Source organism: Somniosus microcephalus, chromosome 11 (genome assembly GCF_052327205.1).
Source record: "Somniosus microcephalus isolate GS21.2 chromosome 11, FLI_Smic_1.0, whole genome shotgun sequence".
NCBI classification, from domain to species: Eukaryota; Metazoa; Chordata; class Chondrichthyes; order Squaliformes; family Somniosidae; genus Somniosus; species Somniosus microcephalus.
In genome coordinates, this window is record NC_140997.1 from 223,660,989 (window position 1) to 223,684,209 (window position 23,221).

Genomic DNA, 23,221 nt, shown 5'->3' on the forward strand with positions numbered 1-23,221 from the left:
TGTCATCACTGAAACACCCTTCTTAGGGTTAAAAATGGATACCAACGGCTGATGGTCTGTCAGAAGTGTGAATTTTTGGCCCTGCAGGTAATGATTACACTTCTTCACTCCCCATACAAGGCTGAGAGCCTCCCTATCGATCTGCGCATAGTTGCGCTCAGCGGAGGTTAATGATCTGGATGCAAACGCGACTGGCCTTTCCGTGCCATTTGGCAACTTGTGTGAGAGTACTGCCCCAATACCATATGGAGAAGCATCACAAGCCAACCGAATAGGCAGTGTCGGGTTGAAGTGAGCCAACACTTCCTCTGAGGTGATCAATTCTTTGCTTTTGCGAAATGCCTTCTTACAGTTTTCGCTCCATTCCCATGGTACCCCCTTCTGTAAAAGAGCGTTTAGCGGGTGCAGTACCGTGGATAGATTTGGTAGAAATTTATGGTAATAGTTAATCAATCCTAGAAACGACCTCAACTGAGAGACATTATCTGGAGCGGGAGCCTTTACAACTGCCTCTATCTTGTCAGGAGACTTATGAAGCCCCTCCCAGTCAATGACATGACCACAGTACGAGATCCGCTTCTGGAAGAACTCACATTTCTGCCGATTAACTCTAAGTCCATACTCTTTCAGTCTGTTGAGCACCAGTTCCAAGTTTGCGAGGTGTTCTTCATCACCATCACCTGTAATCAGAATATCGTCCAGGTAACATTGTGTGCCTGGAATTCTCTGTAATACCTGCTCCATGGCCCTCTGCCAAATTGCTGGAGCCGATGCCACTCCAAAAACCAGCCTATTGTACCGGTACAAACCTCGATGCGTGTTGATCGTGAGGTATTGGCGTGACTCTTCTTCAACCTCCATCTGCAAGTACGCCTGCGCCAGGTCTATCTTGGTGAAGTGTTTCCCGCCAGACAACGAAGCAAAAATATCCTCAATCCGCGGAAGCGGATACTGCACCGTGTGAAGCACCGGATTAACGGTGATTTTGAAATCGCCACAGATGCGAACCTTCCCTGGTTCTCCTGGCTTGTTGCTCGAAGGACGTTTCATAACGGGAACAATGGGCGTAGCCCACTCACTCCAATCTACCTTAGACAGTACACCTGAACGTTCTAGCACTTCCAGTTCCGCTTCTACAGTAGGTCGTATTGCATAGGGTACCGGTCTGGCTTTAAAAATTTTTGGGTGTGCATGTTCATCAATCTTGATGTTTGCCGTAATTCCTCTCAGTGTTCCCAGTCCCTGCTGGAACACCTCTTTAGCATCATCCAATATTTTGGACAATCGTTTAGGTTTGACATCTGTTTCCCCGGAATCTACCGTTAGTGCCTTCAAGGAGTGCCAGTCCATATTCATTTTCCTAATCCACTCCCGTCCCAGTAGTGGTGGACCTCCTTCAGGTAGCACATATAAGTCCATTACTTGGCTTTCTTCGCCCTTGTGGACCACTTTTACCTCTATCTTTCCGATGGGGTACACTCTTTGCCCCGTGTATGTTTTCAATATAATCTCCGTATCCCGTAGGGGAATATGTTGGAATAACCTTTTGTAATCTTTCTTATTCATGACCGTCAATGCCGATCCAGTGTCCAATTCCATCTTTACTTGGACTCCTGCTATCTGAAGGGTGACCCAAATTGTCTGGAGATCTGCATCCTTACCAACGTTGTGTACTCTTAAGCTACCCAGTTCATTACTGCTAGCGTCTGAATCTGACTTCTGTTCGGTCGAACTGTTCTTTGTCACCTTGTGTACCTTTATGTATTTTCCTTGCGGTGACTTTTTGTTGCTGGTCTTCTTTCCTGACCGGCATACTTTAGCTATGTGGCCAAGCCTGCCACACGTTCTGCATTCTTGGTTTTTAAACCAACACTGGTTCTGATCGTGCGTTGTCTTTCCACAACGATAACATTTTACAGTACTCAAACCCAATTTATTTGTACTGAGTTCCGGTGACCGTAGCTGCATTACTGCTGTGCCTCTCGCTGCGGCTTCGTGTGCTGCTGCCATAGTGACCGCTTTCTCAACGTCAGCTCATTCTCCTCGAGCAGTCGCTTTTGTGTATCTTCTTTTAATAAACCACACACAAATTTATCTCGTAGCGCCTCTGTCAGTCTCGTTCCAAACTGACAGTACTTTGCTAGCTTACGCAATTCCATTAAATATTCAGCATTGCTTTCATCCTTCAGCTGCCTTCTGCTGTAAAATTTAAATCGTTCCGCTAGCATCAGCGGCGTGGGGTTTAGATGATTTTTCAGGACAGTAACAATCTCCTCGAACGTCTTACCCGCCGGTTCATCTGGTGATAAAAGGTGTTTCAATTGCCCGTATGTCTTCGCACCCATTAAGTTTAATAATGTTAGTGCTTTCTCTTCATCTGGAATTTTATTTGCTTTACAATAATTTTGTATGCGTTCTACATACATGGCCCAATCTTCGATGTCGCTATCAAAGGTATTAATGTTCCCATGTTTAGGCATCGTTGCAATTTAATTTATTTTAATTTTTATCCAAGATGGCGGCTTCCCGCTCTTGCCTTCGTCCTCCGCCTACAAAATGGCGGTTTTGCCGCGCTTGGCGATCTTCACCTGTCCCCCGACGCTGTCTCCGCTTCACCGCGGCTCTCGCGCCTTCAGTTGCCCCAGACGCTGCGCCTTTTTAGCCTGAATGCGGCCCGGCCCTTATCACCAGCCGCGATCGATGTCCCCGCGCTGCGCCTTTCGGCCCGAATGCGGCCCGGCCCTTATCTCCGGTCGCGATCGATCTCACCGCCCTTATTCCTCCGTCTTCCCTCCCCGTCTGTACAGCCAACGCGGCCGACTTTCTGGTCGCGTCGCTGCCCGGCTTACCCACCACCGAGGAAGAAAGAAGATAGCTGACAGCCGCTGATGGAGGCTTCGAGTTCAGGATGTCTTCTGCACTCTGGTTTCTCGATGTGCGCCGTGTCTTCCAGCAGGGTGATGAGGGTGGAAGCCTCTCTTCGACGTCCGTTCTGTGGACGAAGCCGCCGTGGATATAAACTGCCGCAGGGTAAGAATCGGACTCGTCGCCACTGTTAAGTCTGTGTGTTCTAGTTGTAATTACTAACACAGACTACAAGATTAAAGTTCAACAAGTCTTTACTGGTTGGAGGTCAGGACTATACTAAAATACAATATTACTACACAGTGCTTATATACCGGTGGTCACCACCAGTATTACGTATACAGCAGCCAAAGTAGTACATCTCTTAAGGTGGAACAGGCTTAAGTTCTCTTAAGGTGGAACAGGTTACATACACCACACCGTTGATGTCAGTATAGAGTAATATTGGACGGGGTGTAAAACCGGCGTTCCACCCGATCCCGTGGGATTCCCGCCCGGCCGCCTTGGTTAACATTCCCGCCCCCGGCGCCTACAGCACAAAAACAGACCACTTGGCCCAACTGGCCCATGCTCCACCCGAGCCTCCTCCCTGCCCCTCTTCACCTCGCCCTATCCGCGTATCCTAAGTATTGTGGAAAGCACGTTTCAAAAAAATAAAAATAAATAAATAATGACTAAAAGAAAAATAAAAGTCAAATATCAAAGTGAATCGAAAGATTTAAATTGTCCCGGGACCTGGAGCCACATCATTCCAAGATGAATAAAATGTCGGCAAAAGCAAAACTGCCGGAAATCTGAAATAAAAACAGGAAATGATGGAAACGCTCAGCGGGTCAGGCTGCCTCTGTGGAGAGAGAGAAACGAGAGTTGAGGGCCTCGATAATAATCCCCCCCACCACCTCCCACGATGGGCGGGAGAAGGTGGTGGGAGGGAGGTTAAAGACTTAAATACGGGGAACGTGTCCCCAACACGCCACAAACGCGCTCGCCGCCATTTTTACAGTGGTGGATTCGGGGCATCCGAGTGTCCTGCGGTGGAAAGGTGGGGCACTTTATTAACATATTTAAAGCGGGCTCCAGTACAACTGGGAGCTTGATTTTAAAATTCACCACTGCTGCTGCGCGGGTTTCCCAGGGGTCGGGAAACCCGGCAGTGAAAGGGAGGCGGGAGAACAAAAGAACATTAGAAATAGGAGCAGGAGTAGACCATACGACCCCTCAAGCCTGCTCTGCCATTCAATAAGATCATGGCTGATCTTCGACCTCAACTCCACTTTCCCGCCCGATCTCCATATCCCTTGATTCCCCATGAGTCCAAAAATCTATCTGTCTCAGTCTTGAATATACTCAAAGACTCAGCACTCACAGCCCTCTGGGGCAGAGAATTCCAAACATTTACAACCCTCTGAGTGAAGAAATTCCTCCTCATCTCAGTCTTAAATGGCTGACCCCTTATCCTGAGAGCTGCCGGCTCCACAAAGTAAGTGCCTTTTTCCGCACTCTTGGTGGGCCAGGAGGAGCAGGATTGCTTCCACTACCCCCCCCCCCCCCCCCCCCCATCCCAGGCCCCTCAAAAAAGCATTCGGCCCCACCCTCCCACCCAATTGCCAACTTCTCCTGCCCTTCCACATCACGGCTTCTCTACTCTTCCCCCCGCCCCCCCCACAACACACTGCCCAGCCCGCAACGCCGGCCTTCCTCCTCTCCCGATTGCCGGGGACGGTTCCCAAGGGACTCCGGCTACGGCCTCCTGCCGCTGGTTTTCCCTCCCGTCCGCCGGTCGGGCTGGCGATTTGGGCGGCTGCCAGGTGGGCAATGGAACAAAAAAAAAATGATAATGCGGGCCTGCCGGGTTCTTCAGCCATTTTTGGCCTCTCCTGCACCCTCCCCACTGCCCCGTTGATGACCTTTCATGATCGTAAACTTCTGCATGTGAACAGAGTTTAATCTGTCTCGGTTTAAGATCGAATGGCCCCCAGTTTGATACTAATTGGCACCAAACTGCCAGTGTCACTCGGATCAAAGAATGGAACTGCCTTTAAGTTTTTTCCTTATGTCCTGGTCACGTTAAGGAAGCTCAAGGCGTCACTGAAGTTTGGGCTGGATGAGTTGGGGTATGAGAGCAAAGAACTCCACAGACTCAACGGCCGCTTTCTCATCCTTGGATTTTTCTCACCTTCTGTAATTCGTTCTTGTGATGATTGGGGTCTGGGAAAATAGAAAAGTCAGGCTGGCACAATAGGGGCCACTCTGGGTGAGGAACCTGTTTGAGGCTTTATTCTGCACCTGACTCTTATACTTGACCTGGAAGTACTCCTCTCTGGTGAAGAAGGCCCAGCAGCGCCTATATTTCCTAAGGAGGCTGAAGGGATGTAACCTGTCACCCCTGATCCTCTCTAACTTTTACCGCTGCACAATAGAGAGCATCCTGATGAACAGTATCACAGTATGGTATGGCAGCTGTAGCTACTATGACCGGAAAGCCCTGCAGCGGGTAGTCAAAACTGCCCAACGCATTACCGGCACCCGGCTACCGACCATAGAGCACATATACCAGAAACGCTGTTTACGGAGGTCACGGTCTATCATCAAAGACCCTACCCACCCCAGCCACAGTCTGTTCGCCCTCCTGCCATCTGGGAGACGCTACAGATGCATTCGCACCCGAACGACCAGATTTAGGAACAGCTTCTTTCCCAGGGCTATCATCCTACTGAACTCCACAAATAAACTCTAAAGCCTGCACATCTGCCAATGCACTTTATTATGGTTATGTTTATGTTAATGTATTACAAGCCAAATGTATGTTGAATGTTTAAATGTCTTAATCTAAATGTACACTCTCGGGAGCCGCAAGCCTACATTTCGTTGTACTGCACTTGTACACTAACAATGACAATAAAGTTGATTATTATTATTATTATATTGATGCCATTCCACTCGTTTCCCACAATACAACAGTGACCGCACTTGTAAAGTAGCTGTCAAGCGCTTTGAGACGTCTTGAAGTCGAGAAAGGCGCTATAGAAATACAAGCTCTTTCTTTCTTTTCAGTCCCCGGCACCAACATCTTTCACCTTAATGAGCACAAAATTGACAAGAATATAATTACAGCACACAGTGTAGGTGGTGATGTGGTCAGCCTTGGAGCCAGACTTTAGCCCGTGGGGCTGAATTTTAATCCTAACAGTGTACTGGCGTCTATATCCTCATTAACTCACCGACTTCTGTAACACTTTGAAGCCGTGTAATAATGATTATCAATGGGTCCTCGGGTTGACTTAAGTTAAATTCCATTTATCGCACAGAATTCCTGGATTTTTATGTGTTTTGGGGATCGGGTTCCAAGATTCCACCCATTTTTTTTCCATAAGAACTGGAAAACAAGTGGCTGGGATTATTAACTGGACCGTTTCTCATTGAATTACAGCAAGGTGGGAACGGCCTTGCGTGTGCATTATAAGTTCATTGGCCACTCCTGTGTGGGCATCAAGGGAGAAGGAACTGGACTGTATCATATCTGGGCACTTGACGCTTGTTTGGACATCCTTGGTCAGAGGTTTGTATCAAACACAGGAAAAAAAAAGCTTTGGATTTACTTTTCTTCTAATAATTTCTCGGGATGTTGGCATCGCTGGCGAGGCCGGCATTTATTGCCCATCCCTAGTTGCCCTTGAGAAGGTGGTGGTGAGCCTCCTTCTTGAACCGCTGCAGTCCGTGCTTTGTGAGGCCTTGGTGAGACCACACCTTGAGTATTGTGTGCAGTTTTGGTCACCTTATCTGAGGAAGGACGTTCTTGCCATGGAGAGAGTGCAGCGAAGATTCACCAGGCTGATACCTGGGATGGCAGGAATGACGTATGAGGAGAGATTGGGTCGATTGGGCTTATACTCGCTGGAGTTTAGAAGAATGAGAGGGGATCTCATCAAAACTTATAGAATTCTGACAGGTCTGGAGAAACTAGATGCAGGTAGAATGTTCCCGATGGTCGGAGAGTCCAGAACCAGGGGTCACAGTCTAAGGATAAGGGGTAAGCCATTTAGGACTGAGATGAGGAAGAATTTCTTCACCCAGAGAGTGGTGAACCCGTGGAATTCTCTACCACAGAAGGTGGTTGAGGCCAAGTCTTTAAATATATTCAAGAAGGAGTTAGATATATTTCTTAGTGCTAAAGGTATCAAGGGATATGGGGAGAAGGCAGGGACAGGGTACTGAGTTTGGATGATCAGCCATGATCTCATCGAATGGCGGAGCAGGCTCGAGGGGCCGAATGGCCTACTCCTGCTCCTATCATCTATGTTTCTATGTGTGGTGAAGGTACTCCCACAGTGCTGTTAGGGAGGGAGTTCCAGGAGTTTGACCCAGCGACGATGAAGGAACGGCGATATACTTCCAAGTCAGGATGGTGTGTGACATGGAGGGGAACTTGGAGGTGATGGTGTTCCCATGCGCCTGCTGCCCTTGTCCTTTTACATGGCAGAGGTTGCGGGTTTTAGAGGTGTTGCCGAAGGAACCTTGTCTGGTGTAGATGGTACACACTGCAGCCACGGTGCGACGGTCGGTGGTGGAGGGAGTGAATGCTTAAGGTGGTGGATGAGGTGCCGATCAGGCGAACTGCTTTGTCCTGGATGGTGTCGAGCTTCTTGAGTGTTGTTGGAGCTGCACTCATCCAGGCAAGTGGAGAGTATTCCATCACACTCCTGACTTGTGCCTTGTAGATGCAAGTAACCCCATTGCCATCAAAGTACTGACTAGGATGGCGGTCATAGCACTGCATGAATGGAAGGCTCTGAAACCCTCTCTCCTCTGTGCTATGGCAAATAGTGGGGCAAAAACCGTCTCTTAGATTTGAATAGTGCCAATACACAATTGCCTCTCGGCAGACATTTTCTGTTGAGAAGCAAATGCAGTGCAGTTCAGGCCTCCGTTTCCTGTGAGCTAGTCTGTCAGCTTCACGAATGGGCTGCTTCGAACAAAGCTCTTGTCCATCTGTTTGATCTGAGCGATACAACAGCTCCCTTGGGGACAATCTTAACTTGAACAAATATTCCAGAAGCCAAGCGGATATTTATTTTTTTGAAACTGTTTTCACTGGCAGGAGGGTCGGTAACCAGAGGGCACAGATTTAAGGTAATTGGCACAAGAACCAGCGGGGGAGAGGAGGAGGAGTTTTGTTACACAGCGAGTTGTTATGATCTGCAATCCACTGCCTGAAAGAGTGGCTGAAGTAGTAACATTCAAAAGGAAATTGGATTATATGCTTGAAGGGGGAAAATTTGCAGGACTATGGGCAAAGAGCAGTGGGACTAATTGGATCGCGCTTTCAAAGAGCTGGCACAGGCACGATGGGCCGAATGGCCTCCTTCTGTGCTGTATCATTCTATGGACTGAGATTGATGATTCCCTTCGCGCCCAAGAATCTAAGTGAAATGGTGTATTAAAATCAGAAAATGCTGGAAATACTCAGCAGGTCAGGCAACATCTGTGGAGAGAGAAACAGAGCTAACGTTTCAGGCCGATGGCCTGTTCCTCTCTCCACAGATCCTGCCTGAGCCGCTGAGTATTTCCTGCATTTTTTCTGTTTTTAGTTCAGGTTTCCAGCGTCCGCAGCATTTTGCTTTTTGTGCAAGGGAATGCGGGGATCGGGCGAGATGTTGATGTTGAAGATCAGCCATTATTGAATGGCGGAGCGGGCCCGAGGGGGCCGCCCGGCCTACTCCTGCCCCTCACAGAATCACAGAATCAACAGTGCAGATAGAGGCCATTTCGGCCCATCGAGCCTGCACCGACACATATCCCACCCTATCCCCGTAACCCCACGTATTTAATCCCCCTAACACTAAGGATCAATTTATCATAGCCAAATCAACCTAACCTGCACATCTTTGGACTGTGGGAGGAAACCGGAGCACCCGGAGGAAACCCACGCAGACACAGGGAGAATGTGCAAACTCCACACAGACAGTCGCCCGAGGCCAGATTTGAACCTGGGTCCCTGGCGCTGTGAGGCAACAGTGCTAACCACTGTTCTTGTGGTATTGGGGTTGGGGTGCGCAGTGCGTCGGCAGTCGTCTGATGTCTGTCTTCTCTTCTTTCTGTTGCAGGCAGAATGCGCCAACTTCATCAAAGTGCTGCATCCTTTCAACAGGACTCACCTGTACAGCTGTGGCACTGGGGCCTTCCACCCAGTCTGCGCCTATGTGGAGGTTGGGAACAAACTGGACGTGAGTGCTGCCCTCTGGTGGTGTTTGAATTCTATTACCTTTATAGAGCGAGAGGTGGTTTTTTTTCGGCGTCTGTCTGGGTTTCCTGGCAATTAATTTTTTTTTTATATCCGCGATGTGAAAGATTCCTCTGGGCCCAGTCTTCCGAGGAACGAAGGCAAGCTGCAGCTGAAAAAAAGACGAGGAGGCGGGCAAAATGGTTCCTGCGTTTTTCTAGGAATCTGAGGGGATCCGTAATAATAATGACTATTTCAGCACTGACGTGTTTTATCTTTTAGCACCTGGCACCCATTCACCAAGGCAATCTGTGTAAAGTGATGCTTTTAAAGGACGTACAAAAAGCAGCCTGGGCGTCCTCACACACGTGTGCATGTGGACCTGTACGCATGTCTGATATGTGTGTGATGTAAAAAGACAACTGAGCACTTGGTTTGAGTATAAAACAAGGCTTTAATCAACTGTTTCACAACCATGAGATTCTAGTTACATCACTAGTTCCTGGTTACAGAAACATCCTGAGCAAGCTGGGCCCACGCCCGAGTATTTATACTCCTTGGACAGTGCCACCAGCTGGCCGCCCAGTGTTACTTCATGAGTCATGATAAGATTCATGACATGTGGTATGTGTGTGTGTACCTTGTATGTGCGTGTGTGTATATGCTTGTCTCCATGTTTATCTAGATGAGCGTATATGTACATATATATATATATATATGTATGTGTATAGATATAACACATGCTTGTGATTATGAAACTGTGAGTGCATTCCAGAGTGCAGATGTGTGCGAGTGTGTTGCAGTTGGCAGCTGCTTTGCTGCTGATCTTGATGTTTCTGACCTCAGTCCCTCTGCTGTGACTCCTCCTCCCCTTGGCTGTCGGGCGGTTTCAGTTGTAAAGACATACAGAAGAATTCCCACGGCGACTATAGTCCAATCAGAGTGGTCCCAAAGGTTGAGCAGCAGCAAACCAGTGTTAGGTTCCAGTCCCGTCAGTGAACATTTAACATTCTTTCCCTAAAGTGGATAAAACAAGTGTCTTGCCCTAATTCCATTTGCATTGACCCTAATCCCAGTCCCACTGAACCGAATCCCATTCCCACTGACCCTCATCTCAATTTGACCGAGTGTGGCATGAAGGAGCCCCAGTAAAACTGAAGTTAATGGGAATCAGGGGGGAAAGCTCTCCACTGGCTGGAGTCATACCTAGCACAAAGGAAGATGGTTGTGGTGATTGAAGGTCAATCATCACAGCTCCAGGACATCGCTGCAGGAGTTCCTCAGGGCAGTGTCCTAGGCCCAACCATCTTCAGCTGCTTCATCAATGACCTTCCCTCCATCATAAGGTCAGAAATGGGGATGTTCGCTGATGACTGCACAATGTTCAGTGCCATTCACAACTCCTTAGATAATGAAGCAGTCCATGCCCGCATGCAACAAGACCTGGATGATGTTCAGGCTTAGGCTGATAAGTTGCAGGTAACATTCGCTCCACAGAAGTGCCAGGCAATGACTATCTCCAACAAGTGAGAGTCTAACCACTGCCTCTTGACATTCAATGGCATTACCATCGCCAAATCCCCCACCATCAACATCCTGGGGGTCACCATTGACCAGAAACTTAACTGGACCAGCCACATAAATACTGTGGTAACAAGAGCAGGTCAGAGGCTGGCTATTCTGCGGCGAGTGTCTCACCTCCCGACTCCCCAAAGCCTTTCTACCATCTACAAGGCACAAGTAAGGAGTGTGATGGAATACTTTCCACTTGCCTGGATGAGTGCAGCTACAACAACACTCAAGAAGCTCGACACCATCCAGGACAAAGCAGCCTGCTTGATTGGCACCCCATCCACCACCTTAAACATTCACTCTTTCCACCACCGGCATACCGTGGCTGCAGTGTGTACCATTTACAAGATGCACTGCAGCAACTCGCCAAGGCTTCTTCAGCAGCACCTCCCAAACCCGTGACCTCTACCACCTAGAAGGACAAGGGCAGCAGGTGCATGGGAACACCACCACCTCCAAGTTCCCCTCCAAGTCACACACCATCCTGACTTGGAAGTATATCGCCGATCCTTCATCGTCGCTGGGTCAAAATCCTGGAACTCCCGCCCTAACAGCAACTGTGGGAGTACCTTCACCACATGGACTGCAGCGGTTCAAGATGGCGGCTCACCACCACCTTCTCAAGGGCAATTAGGGATGGGCAATAAATACTGGCCTTGCCAGCGACACCCATATCCCATAAACGAATTTAAAAAAAAATCCCACTGACCCGAATCCCACTCCATCTGACAGCCCTAACCTTGATTCCAGTCCCACCAGCTGCCCTGACCCAATGCCAGTCTCATTGACGACCATGATCCTAATCCTGACCCTGACCCTGGCCCTGATTCTGACGCTAACCCTAATCCTGACCCTGACTCTAACCCAGACCCTGACCCTAATCCTGACCCTGACTCTAACCCAGACACTGACCCTAATCCTGACCCTGACTCTAACCCAGACCCTGACCCTAATCCCACTCTCGCTGACTGTCCTGATTCCTTCCTTATTACTACAGGTGTTTGTCAGTCACCCTTGTGCCAATGACAAGTGTAATTGAAAAGAAACTGCCAAAGTGAGGCAGGCGGGTACGATACCAAGTTACAAGGGCAGGTTCTGCAGCAGCTGTGAATGTATTAAAGGAAAATACCAGCAACGAGCGTAAAAGAACTCGCAACCTTAAAAGCAGGTGCACAATGCTGGCTGGGACCCTTGCCCGTTAGTTGGGTGTGACGGGAAATCACGGGCAGCTCTATGCGGTTTTCCGGTTTGTCTAACTGGGTGTTGAGGCTCCATGGCAACCGTGTGTCCAATGTTCCCCCTAGGTGCGTGACCGCTCACCAGCGCTGCTGCTGCAAGAGATACGGCGCATGCGCAGCGGCCATGCAGCAAATTTAAAGGGCCCGCGCAGGGGAAAAAAAAATTGAGGAAACATTGCAAGTGTCCTGTCTCTTCTGTCCCTCCTGCCCCTCTTCTGCCTAATTTGCCCACCTCCATTCCCTCATGACCCTCTCCCTCCCAATGTGGCTCCCACAAAACTGTCATAAGGAACATGCAAGTTGTTTCACTGTGGACATGCTGAGCATTTATGATGTTGCTGGCATGAGGACCAGAGCATCCTTGTTTATAGTTCTCAAAGACCTCGAGACGTCCCAAAGTGCTTTACAGCCAATGAAGTACTTTTGAAGTGTAGCCACTGTTGTAATGTAGGAAATGTGGCAGCCAATTTGTGCACAGCAAGCTCCCACAAACAGCAATGAAAGAAATAACCAGATAATCCGTTTTATAGTGATGTTGGTTGAGGGATAAATATTCGCCAGGACACTGGGAGAACTCCCCTGCTCCTCTTCAAATAATGCCATGGGATCTTTTACATCCACGCAAGATGGCAGACATCTCGTCTGAAAGCTGGCACCTCTGACAGTGCAGCACTCCCTCAGTACTGCACTGAAGAATGTAAAATTCTCATCCTTGTTTTCAAATCCCTCCAGGGCCTCGCCCCCTCATCAGAAAGTGTGCAAACCTTTGTGTGGGATGAACTCAGATTCGCCCAACTTGCAATGTGTTTAGTTCACTTTTTGTATCTCGGGTATTGAGTCAAACCCTGAGCAACTTGATGAGTTGAGGCAAGGAAACTTGTTCAAGGAAGAACAATGGCTCGCATTGTCCTCCGCGTTTCCCCAGCTGTGTGACAGGTGTCAGAATCTGAGCCGCCTCCCTCCCTTTATAGCCAAGTAACCTGTCTGTTGTACAACTCGCCCATTACATGCCGACAGCACGGCAGAACGAGGCTGAGCACTCAAACGTGCCTGTAACTGCCATAATATTTTTGGGATGACTGTATAGTTATGCCATCCAAATATTTAATTAAGGCGTCTTGTATATCATTACAAGAATTGGTTTACTATGTTCTAAAGAAAGAATTTGCATTTATACAGCGCTTCTCACGACCGCAGGACGTCCCAAAGCGCTTTACAGCCAATGAAGTACTTTTGAAGTGTTGTCGCTGTTGTAATGTAGGAAACACGGCAGCTAATTAGCGCACAGCAAGCTCCCACAAAAAAAAACAACGTGGTAATGACCAGATCATCTGTTCTTTAGTGATGTTGGTTGAGGGATAAACATTGGCCAGGACACCAGGGATAACTCCCCTGCTCTTCTTAGAATGGTGACATGGGATCTTTTAAGTCCGCCTGCGAGGGCAGACGGGTCTTGGTTTAACGTTTCATCCGAAAGACGGCACCTCCCACTGTGCAGCACTCCCTCAGTTTGAGCCTGGATTAGGTGCTCACATCTCTGGAGTAGGACTTGAACCCACGACCTTCTAACCTAGAGGCGAGGCCAGATGTTTCAAGTGATGTAGAGCAAATACCACAAAGAGCCAAAATACAAGGATCCAAAATGCCCAGTTGGTTTTATGGCCCTATTATAACTCCGTCAAACCACACCTGAAAATTTGGTAGCAATTATCAGCACCAGAGGCTGTGGCAAAATATGCAAATCAGTAATTGGTAGTCAACGCAAAGCTCTGGTCTGAGTGGTGCAAGGAGTTTGAGGACTGCACTTTCATCTGTGGGACCCGGGCTTGAGCCCAGTCCAGCCTTATGGAACCAAAGCTTCTACTGTAGCTCCCTCAGTGGTCTAGTGGGTAAAGGCACCATTCCGTGTAGTACTGAGCCCACGTGGGTGAGAAGTTCCCAGGTTCAATCCCTGGTCTTTGCCGAGTTGGCTGGGTGCTACAGTTGGCCATGTTGCCCTTGGGCTTGGGAGGAGATAAACCAGCCAAGATGCCGTCTTCTGATCGCTGTCCTGTGACGTGATGCCCCATGCGCTCAAATGCCCCATCAACATTCACCGCCTGGGCTTACACTTGGAGAATGGCCACTCAGGTGAAGGATTGGGGAGCTAGCTGACTTTCCTGTGGAATTGTACCCACTGCTCTTGACTTCCTCTCTCTCTCTCTCTCTTTTCCCCAAATGTCACTGCTATTCCTGAATGTGCAAGAGTTCCTTGGCCATAGTGTACAGCTCCATCAATCACAGCAAGAGCTCCAACGGATAGGAGCTCATGAATGGTGTTTAGGCGGGGAGTCTGGCCCACGGTGATACAGACACTGGGGGGGGGTTGGGGGTGGGCAGGGTCCCCGGAATGCTGATTGTCTGCAGGTGACTGACGTGCGTGAAAATATTCCATTCCCCAACTTTGAAGGATGTAAATATTTCTTGGCCCCCCCTCCCCAAAATGTAGGTGGGGATCTTCGATCAAACAGGTGACAGCTGTTTGGAAAATAAGAGGCCTGATCTGGTGACATCAACAACTTGCATTTATATAGCGCCTTTAAAGTAGTTTAATGTCCCAAAGTGCTTCGCAGGAGTGTTATCAGACAAAATGTGACACCGAACCAATGAACATAAGATGAAGGAGTCGGTCATTCGGCCCCTCGAGCCTGCTCCGCCATTCAATAAGATCATGGCTGATCTGATCTTGGACTCAACTCCACTTCCCTGCCCACTCCCCATAACCCTTGACTCCTTTACCTTTCAAAAATCTGTCTATCTCCACCTTAAATATATTCAATGACCCAGCCTCCACAGCTCTCTGGGGAAGAGAATTCCACAGATTCCCGACCATCTGAGAGAAATAATATCTCCTCATTTCTGATTTAAAAGGGTGCCCCCTTATTCTGAAATTATGCCCCCTAGTTCTAGATTCCCCCACGAGGGGAAACATCCTCTCTGCATCTACCCTGTCAGGCCCCCTCAGAATCTTATATGTTTCAATAAGATCACCTCTCATTCTTCTAAACGCCAATGAGTATAGGCCCAACCTGCTCAAACTTCCTTCATAAAATAACCCCTTCATCTCTGGAATCAACCTCGTGAATGTAAGGAGATATTAGGACAGGTGACTAAAAGCTTGGTCAAAGACGTAGGTTTTAAGGAGTGACTTAAAGGAGGAGAGAAGAGGTAGAGAGGTTTTAACATCAGACCTTTAAGAAAGCATGTAGGTCGTGCGAATAAAGCTCGTCTCACGATGCGGGTGGCATTTGCATCGATTAGCTGCATAGCATTAGTGGCGTGAGTGTCGCCATGGTGGGCAATGGCTGCCCACAAGTGCCGCTCCGCCAACCCTGCTGCTTGGTGCAGGCGGTGGCAGCTCCGCTGGGGTCAGGTGCCAGGGACGCCAGGAGATCCCCCGCCCCCCACCCCGCGCAGTTCAAGCAAGCGAGCAGAGAAGGTTAAGAGGAGATTTGATAGAGGTGTTCAAAATCATCAGGGGTTTCGATAGAGAGTAAATAAGAAGAAACTGTTTCCACTGGCAGGAGGGTCGGGAGCCAGAGGACCACAGATTAAAGGCGATTGGCAAAAGAACCAGAGGCGACGTGAGGAAACACTTTTTTTACACAGCGAGTTGTTATGATCTGGAACGCACTGCCTGAAAGGGCGGTGGAAGTAGATTCAATAACAACTTTCAAAAGGGAATTGGATAAATACTTGAAGGGAAAAAAATTTGCAGGGCGGTGGGGAAAGTGCGGGGGAGTGGGATTAATTGGATCGCTCCACCGAAGAGCTGGCACTGGCACGATGGGCTGAATGGCCTCCTTCTGTGCTGTACGATTCATTGATTCTAACGTGCAGCAGTCAAGAAAACCCGGGGAGTGCGCTAACGTAAACAGACACAAGTGGTCACTTAATGAAAGCAGTTTCAACCTGGCAGGGCTCTATAAAAATAACGGAGAGGAGACTGACAGGAAAAAACAAAAACAATTGTCACTCTGATGTCTCAGGATTAAGTTGACGAATCCCAGTTCCATTTATTTCTATCCAAGTCGGCTCGAGGAACGTTCCTGATGGGTACCAGAGCCATCTGCTCATCATTATATTAAAGCCAGATTGCCTCAGTCCCTTGAATATAGTCCAGGTGGCTGGATTTTTGTTTTTTAATTTCCGTTTCTCCTCCTCCTATTTTTTCCCTCCTGTTTTCTTTCATTGAAGCTCTGCCTCTTCCTCCATGCTGGCAACTGTTTGCCTAGTGACTGCGGTAACTGCGCCCCAGTGCCGCATTCGTAGAACGGGGCTGCTGTGGGAGACAGCCGATGCCAGCCACCACACCAGCAGAAGCCAGCCCCCACACCCAGCAGAAGCCAGCCCCCACACCCAGCAGAAGCCAGCCCCCACACCCAGCAGAAGCCAGCCCCCACACCCAGCAGAAGCCAGCCCCACACCCAGCAGAAGCCAGCTCCCATACCCAGCAGAAGCCAGCCCCCACACCCAGCAGAAGCCAGCTCCCACACCAGCAGAAGCCAGCTCCCACACCAGCAGAAGCCAGCTCCCACACCCAGCAGAAGCACCGTATTGCACGTGAGGCAACACTAGTGCCTCTGGCAGCAAGAGGAGTTATCTACCTGCCCCACCCACTGCTGGCAAACACAACTGGGTGCTGCTGGGACACCAGCGATGGAAGTTGAGTGATGCCATCTTATTCTGACCTCTAACCCCATCTCCATAGACTGGCAATCTTTTTGCACTCTTGGCCGACATGGACCCCCGCCCCCGCCCCGACATCAAGGAAGGTACAAAACTGTTTTCTTTCCCCATGCTCTTCCCCACCGCCCCCCCCCACCCCCACTCACTTCTCTGCAACCCACCCGTCCACCAGAAAAAAGAGAAAACGATGTGGGTGCTCTTGTGTGAGAGGGGAGAGGAGGCTGCAATTCTACATCAGGGTTTTCCAGCGGGCCTCTAGCCAAATCATGTTTTATTTTAAGAAAGAACTTGCATTTATGTATCCTTTTGTATCCTCAGGACGTCCCAAAGCACTTTACAGCCAATTAAGTATTTTTGAAGTGTAGTCACTGTCGTAATGTAGGAAACGTGGCAAACAATTTGTGCACAGCAAGCTCCCACAAACAGCAATGTGATAACGACCAGATAATCTGTTTTTAGTGATGCTGATTGAGGGATAAATATTGGCCCAGGACACCGGGGATAACTCCCCTGCTCTTCTTCGAAATAGTGCCATGGGATCTTTTATGTTCACCTGAGAGAGCAGACAGGGGCCTCGGTTTAAACATTTTTTTAGTGACTGTTTTTAGTGATTTTAGTTTAAAAGTAAAGAGTGCCACATCTTACCAGCTGGTTCCTGCAGTCTTACCTGGATTTGCATTTAGAGTATATGGTGGGTGTGTGGTTGTGATGTGATTTTTTGGAGTTCACTGGTAGATGTCCTTGCTATTCCTGGGAAGGTTAAGGGGAGACCTAATGGTGGTATTCAAAATTATGATGGAGCAAGTGGGGAGAAACTGTTTCCTCTGGCAAGTAGGTCTGTCATGAATCTTAGCATTCATGTAGAAATGACTCATGAGATAACACTGGGCGGCCAGCTGGTGGCGCCGTCCAAGGAAAGTATAAATACTCGGGCGTGGGCCCAGCTTGCTCAGGACGTTTTTGTAACCAGGAACTAGTGATGTAACTAGAAACTCATGGTTGTGAAACAGTTGATTAAAGCCTTGTTTTATACTTAAACCAAGGGCTTAATAGTTTTCTTACGTCAAAGTCTGTAACCCGAGATCATCGATTTAAAATAATTGGCAAAAGAAGTATTGGGAAATGGAGAAATTTCTTCACACAGAGGGTTGTTGCGATCTGGGACGCACTAACTGAAAAAGGTTGGTTGAGTGAAAAAGTACAACATCCCCATCGACACCTGGGAATCCCTGGCCCAAGACCGCACAAAGTGGAGGAGAAGCATCCGGGAAGGCGTCGAACACCTCGAGTGTCTTCGCTGGGAGCAAGCAGAAGCCAAGCGCAAACAGCGGAAAGAGCGCACGTCAACCCAAGCACCCCACCCACCGTCTGCCCCACCTGTGACAGAGACTGTAGGTCCCGCACTGGACTCCTCAGTCACCTGAGAACTCATTTTTAATGTGGAAGCAAGTCATCCTCGGTTCCGAGGGACTGCCTAAGAGAGAGAGAGAGAGGTTGAGTGATAGTACATAGGGACTTTAAAAAAGGCAATTGGACATATCCTCAAAGAGGACTAATTTGCCGGGTTATGGGGAAAGATGCTGGGGAGTGGGACTAAATTGGACATCTCTTTCAAAGAGCCGGCACAGGCGAGACTAGTCGAACGGCCTCCTCCTGTACTATAAGAATCTATGATTCTACTGCCCTCGCCGTGCTGTGGCTAACATCCTTTCACATGTCTCGCTGCAGGAGCACCAGTTCAGGATTGATTTCAACCAGATCGAAGATGGCAAGGGAAGAAGCCCTTACGATGCCAAACACCTGTCCACCTCCATTCTGATAGGTGAGTCTGCACAACAGAGTCGGAGCCGACGGAATAGCCAGGGTTGGGGCTCGAGGCTCAAGGGTCTGGAAGTGCGAAGACAGGAGCCAAGGAATTGTGGAGGTTTAGGGGGTCTAAGGGTTGGGACTAGGGACATGAGCCCTGGATCACGGGTCTGGGAGCACTGAATGATGGGGGAAATCCATACTCGGGGAGTCTGGCAGGTCTGGATGTTGGGATCAGGGGCTAGGAAGGTGGTTGTTGGGGGAATACTGGGTTCAGGGTTCTGGGTATTGGAGAGTGCTGAGGGAGGACTGGGAGTTGAATGCTAGCCAGGAGTCTGGGAGGGCTGTGCGTTGGGGAGTGTTGTGGTTAGGGGCTTGGGAGGGACCGTGTTGAGGACGATTTGGCAACAGCTCTGTCAATCTTCAGGATTTTCAATGTTTCAGAAGGACCAAAATGTACAAATGAGAAGCCAATTCCTCTGGAATCGTTTAAGAGACAGTGGGATGCTGTGATTCATTGAAAGAAAGACTTGCATTTTTGTAGAGTCTTTCATGACCTCAGGATATCCCAAAGCACTTTACAGCCAATTAAGTCCTTTGGAAGTGTAGTCACTGTTGTAATGTAGGAAACGCAACAGCCAATTTGCGCACAGCAAGCTCCCATAAACAGCAATGTGATGATGACCAGATAATCTGTTTTTAATGATGTTGGGTGAGGGATAAATATTGGCCCAGGACACGAGTTAAGCCCCCTGCTCCTCTTCAAAATAGTGCCACTGGCACGTTTACATCCACCTGAGAGAGCAGACGGGGCCTCAGTTTTTCTGGTTGGATGAACCAAAATGGGTCAAATGGCCTCGCTTGTCCACATATTTATCCTGAGACCACCCAGTACTTGCAGAATAAATTACTGACACACATCTCAAGGAGGTACCTGATTCTGGGAGCTTGGAGCTGGACCTTGTGGAGTGGGGGGGTGGGGGGGCGGGGGGGGGTGGTGTGGGGGGCAGGGGTGGGGGGCAGGGGGGGTGGGGGCAGGGGGGGGGCAGGGGGGGGTGGGGGGGCAGGGGGGGGGTGGGGGCAGGGGGGGGGGGGGGGGGGGGGGGGTTGGGGGGGGTGGGGGGCAGGGGGGGTGGTGGGGGGCAGGGGGGGTGGTGGGGGGCAGGGGGGGTGGTGGGGGGGCAGGGGGGGGGTGGGGGGGCAGGGGGGGTGTGGGGGGGGGTGGGGGGCAGGGGGGGTGTGGGGGCGGGGGGCAGGGGGGGGTGTGGGGCGGGGGGCAGGGGGGGTGGGGGCAGGGGGGGGGTGGACGGAGGGGAGGCTCCCTGGCAGAAGCTTGAAGTCAAGGCATGAGCCCCTCTGGTAGAGGGTGAGCGATTCTGGTGTACCGTTGAATGCCTGCACTGAACGTCGGGAGGTGATTAGACAGAAGAATAGCCGAAAGCGCCGGCAGTAAAAGGTTTTCTTCCCGTGTGTTGCCTTCAGGCGAGGAGCTGTACTCCGGCGTCGCTACCGATTTGATGGGCCGGGATTTCACCATCTTCCGCAGCCTCGGGCGCCGTCACTCCATCAGGACGGAGCAGCACGACTCGCGCTGGCTGAACGGTGAGTGCCAATTACCCCCCTCCCCCTCCCTCCCCCTCCACAAACCAAACCCTTGCTTCCGAGGAGGGTCCACGCCCTGGAAACGTCAACTTATCCGTTCTCTCCACAGGTGCTGACTGACCTGCCTGAGTGGTTCTGGCATTTACCCCCCCCCCAAACAGGTTGGCAGAGGGTGGGGCTTGTGCCACGTGGTGAATGATTGGCCATGGACTCGCCTCCTACTAACTCGGTGGCGCAGAATGTTGGTAGCAATGTTCCCGCTAAGCTGCGCAACGGTCTGGAGGTCCCGCGCAGGCCGCTCACTGGCTTTTGCACGGAAGAAACCTTGAATGAGCCGGGCAGCCAGTTAAAGGGACCCCGCACGCAAAAAAAAATTAGACGGAACATTGGTTGGTAGTCGTAACAAGCTGAAGCAGGCCCAGGACCCAGTAGTCAATTTGACACACTAGAGCTTAAAACACATGAGGTTCAGTCACCCACAGCAGTTGTATCTTTAAGTGCAGCGATGAACAAGACAGTAACAGGGACTCCTTTCCAGCATACACCTTCTCACTCTCAGCTCCTTCCTCCCCAACCTCCTCTCCTCAACTGAAACAATGTCCCCATCTTTTACCCTTCCAGGCTGGGAGTCGTTCCTGATTAAAGGCCACGATTTCTGAAAGCTATCCTGCCTTGCCTTGCCTTGCCTTGGCCATTCTGACATTTTAAACAACTTCTTAAAGCTGTACCCCTATACACTTAATGGCACAGTTTTAAAGAGTGTGCAGGGACAGAGGGACCTGGGAGTTAATGTGCATAGGCCCCTGAAGGTGGCAGGACATATTGAGAGAGTGGTTAACAAAGCATATGGGATCTTGGGCTTCATAAATAGAGGTATTGAGTACAAAAGTAGAGACGTTATGCTGAACCTTTATAAAGCACTGGTTAGGCCACAACTGGAGTATTGTATCCAGTTCTGGTTACCATACTTTAGGAAGGATGTGAAGGCCCTTGAGAGGGTGCAGAGATTTACCAGAATGGTTCCAGGGATGGGGGATCTTAGTTACAAGGACAGGTTGGAGAAGCTGGATTTGTTTTCATTAGAGCAAAGGAGGTTGAGGGGTGATTTGATAGAGGTGTACAAGATTATGACGGGTTTGGACAGGCTAGACGGGGAAAGGCTGTTCCCACTAGTTGATGGTACAAGGACTAGGGGACACAGATTGGGCAAGAGATACAGGGGGGACCTGAGGAAAAACTTTTTTACGCAGCGAGTGGTGAGGACCTGGAACTCGCTGCTGACGGAAGTGGTGGAAGCGGAGACACTCAATGTTTTCAAGGGGAGACTGGATAGGCACTTGAGGGAAATAAACTTGCAGGGCTACGGGGATAGAGCGGGGCAATGGGACTGACTGGATTGCTCTACAGAGAGCTGGCAGGGATTTGATGGGCCGAATTGCCTCCTTCTGTGCCGTTATGACTCTATGGCTACAAAGCTCTCAAAAGCCTATGGCTCACATCTCGTCCCCTCTCTCGCTCTTGTTACAGTAGCCCAGTTTTTTCACCACTGCAGCATTATGCGAGGGTGCAAGATTTAAAGGGGGCATTCCTTGATCTCGTGTCGCCACCGTCGGAGAGCCCAGATCGCAGGGAGCGTGTGTTGGAGAACTGGAGCGGCAATGCTCGCAGAATGATCCCTTTAGACAAAAGCTGTGCAAAGCTTTGCTGGCAGCGCGGGTTACAGGGTACTCCCAAACTTTAAAATCCTCTCTCTCTCTCTCTCCCTCGAAAGAGAGAGAGAGAGAGAGGAATAAGGTAGAATGAGGTACAGAGAAGTAGAGAGAGAAAGCCCAGCGAAGAGAGAGAGAGAGAGAGAGGCTAGGAAGGGAAGAAGGAGAAAGACTGAGGAGAGCAGAGAAAGAGGGGGAGAGAGATAGAGAAGCTGAGGAGAGTAGAGAGAAAGGTGGAGAGAGAGTGAAAGGCTGAGGAGGAACAGAGGGTGAGAAGAGGGCAGAGAGGGAGAGAGGAGGAGAGGGAGAGAGAGAGAGAGAGGGAGGAGGGGACAGAGAGGGAGAGAAGGGGACAGAGAGAGGGGCTGAGGAGGAACAGAGAGAGAGAGAGAGAGAGGGAGGAGGGGACAGAGAGGGAGAGAGGAGGGCAGAGAGGGAGAGAGGAGGGCAGAGAGGGAGAGAGGAGGGCAGAGAGGGAGAGAGGAGGGCAGAGAGGGAGAGAGGAGGGCAGAGAGAGGGGCTGAGGAGGAACAGAGAGAGAGAGAGGAGGGCAGAGAGGGAGAGAGGAGGGCAGAGAGGGAGAGAAGGGGACAGAGAGGGGCTGAGGAGGAACAGAGAGAGAGAGAGAGGGAGGAGGGGACAGAGAAAAGCTGGAGGAAAGAGAAGCTGAGGAATGCATATAGAGAAAAGTTGAGCAGGGGAGAGAAAAGGGAGAGCAGTCAGGAAGAGAGAGAAAGGCTGAGGACAGAAGAGAAACTGCGGCAGAGAGAGAAACAGAAAAAGATTTGAGTAAGTAACAGGAGTGAGAAAGATTGGAGACCAGAGGGGCCCGAGAGCCCGAGAGCCCGAGATTATATGGCTCGAGTTCTCCTGGGTCCCAATTCATTGCTGATTTGCACCACCTTCAGGATGTTTATTGTATAACATGAGTTGTGCAGTTTACATATGAGGCAATTTTAAACTAAATAATAGTGTACAGTTTAAATGTAATATTTTGCACCATGATTCAAAATGGGTTCTTTTGGGATTGGAACAACATTTGCATTTTCTCCCACCATCTTTTATCTCAACTAACCGTTCTCCCACGTGAAGACATCATCTGTACGTTGCCAATTTGTAGTTTCCACCTTGCAAGCCAGAAATTCATAACACTTCCCCCGCCCCCGCCTTTTTTAAAGAAACCATTCCAAGTTTTTTAATCTCGTTTCTCTCTGCAGACCCCAAGTTCGTTGGTTCCTTCTGGATTCCCGAGAGCGACAACCCGGATGACGACAAAATCTACTTCTTCTTCCGCGAGATGGCCGTCGAAGGGCAGAACCTGGGGAAGTCCACCTTCTCGCGAGTTGGCCAGCTCTGTCGGGTGGGTAAGCTACGCTTGGCGATGGAAAGTGGGACATGTGACCTGGACCCAACCAGGCCCACGAAGGACAGAGGGGTGCAGGGAAAGGGCCCTCCATCTCGACCTGGGTCCGTGGCTCCTT

The 23,221-nt window shown here is 49.9% G+C and overlaps 1 protein-coding gene across 3 annotated transcripts in view; it reads left to right on the top strand.

The window, feature by feature from the left end:
- The window catches only part of sema3b (sema domain, immunoglobulin domain (Ig), short basic domain, secreted, (semaphorin) 3B), a 435,650-nt gene that overhangs the window by 365,843 nt on the left and 46,586 nt on the right, over positions 1–23,221 (top strand). For all 3 annotated transcript variants that reach the window (XM_086002040.1, XM_086002039.1, XM_086002041.1), the window contains 4 exons: positions 8,970–9,089; positions 18,352–18,445; positions 19,912–20,031; positions 22,958–23,100. In XM_086002040.1, the coding sequence (XP_085858166.1) occupies positions 8,970–9,089; positions 18,352–18,445; positions 19,912–20,031; positions 22,958–23,100 (477 nt within the window). The remainder of the gene's footprint in view (positions 1–8,969; positions 9,090–18,351; positions 18,446–19,911; positions 20,032–22,957; positions 23,101–23,221) is intronic.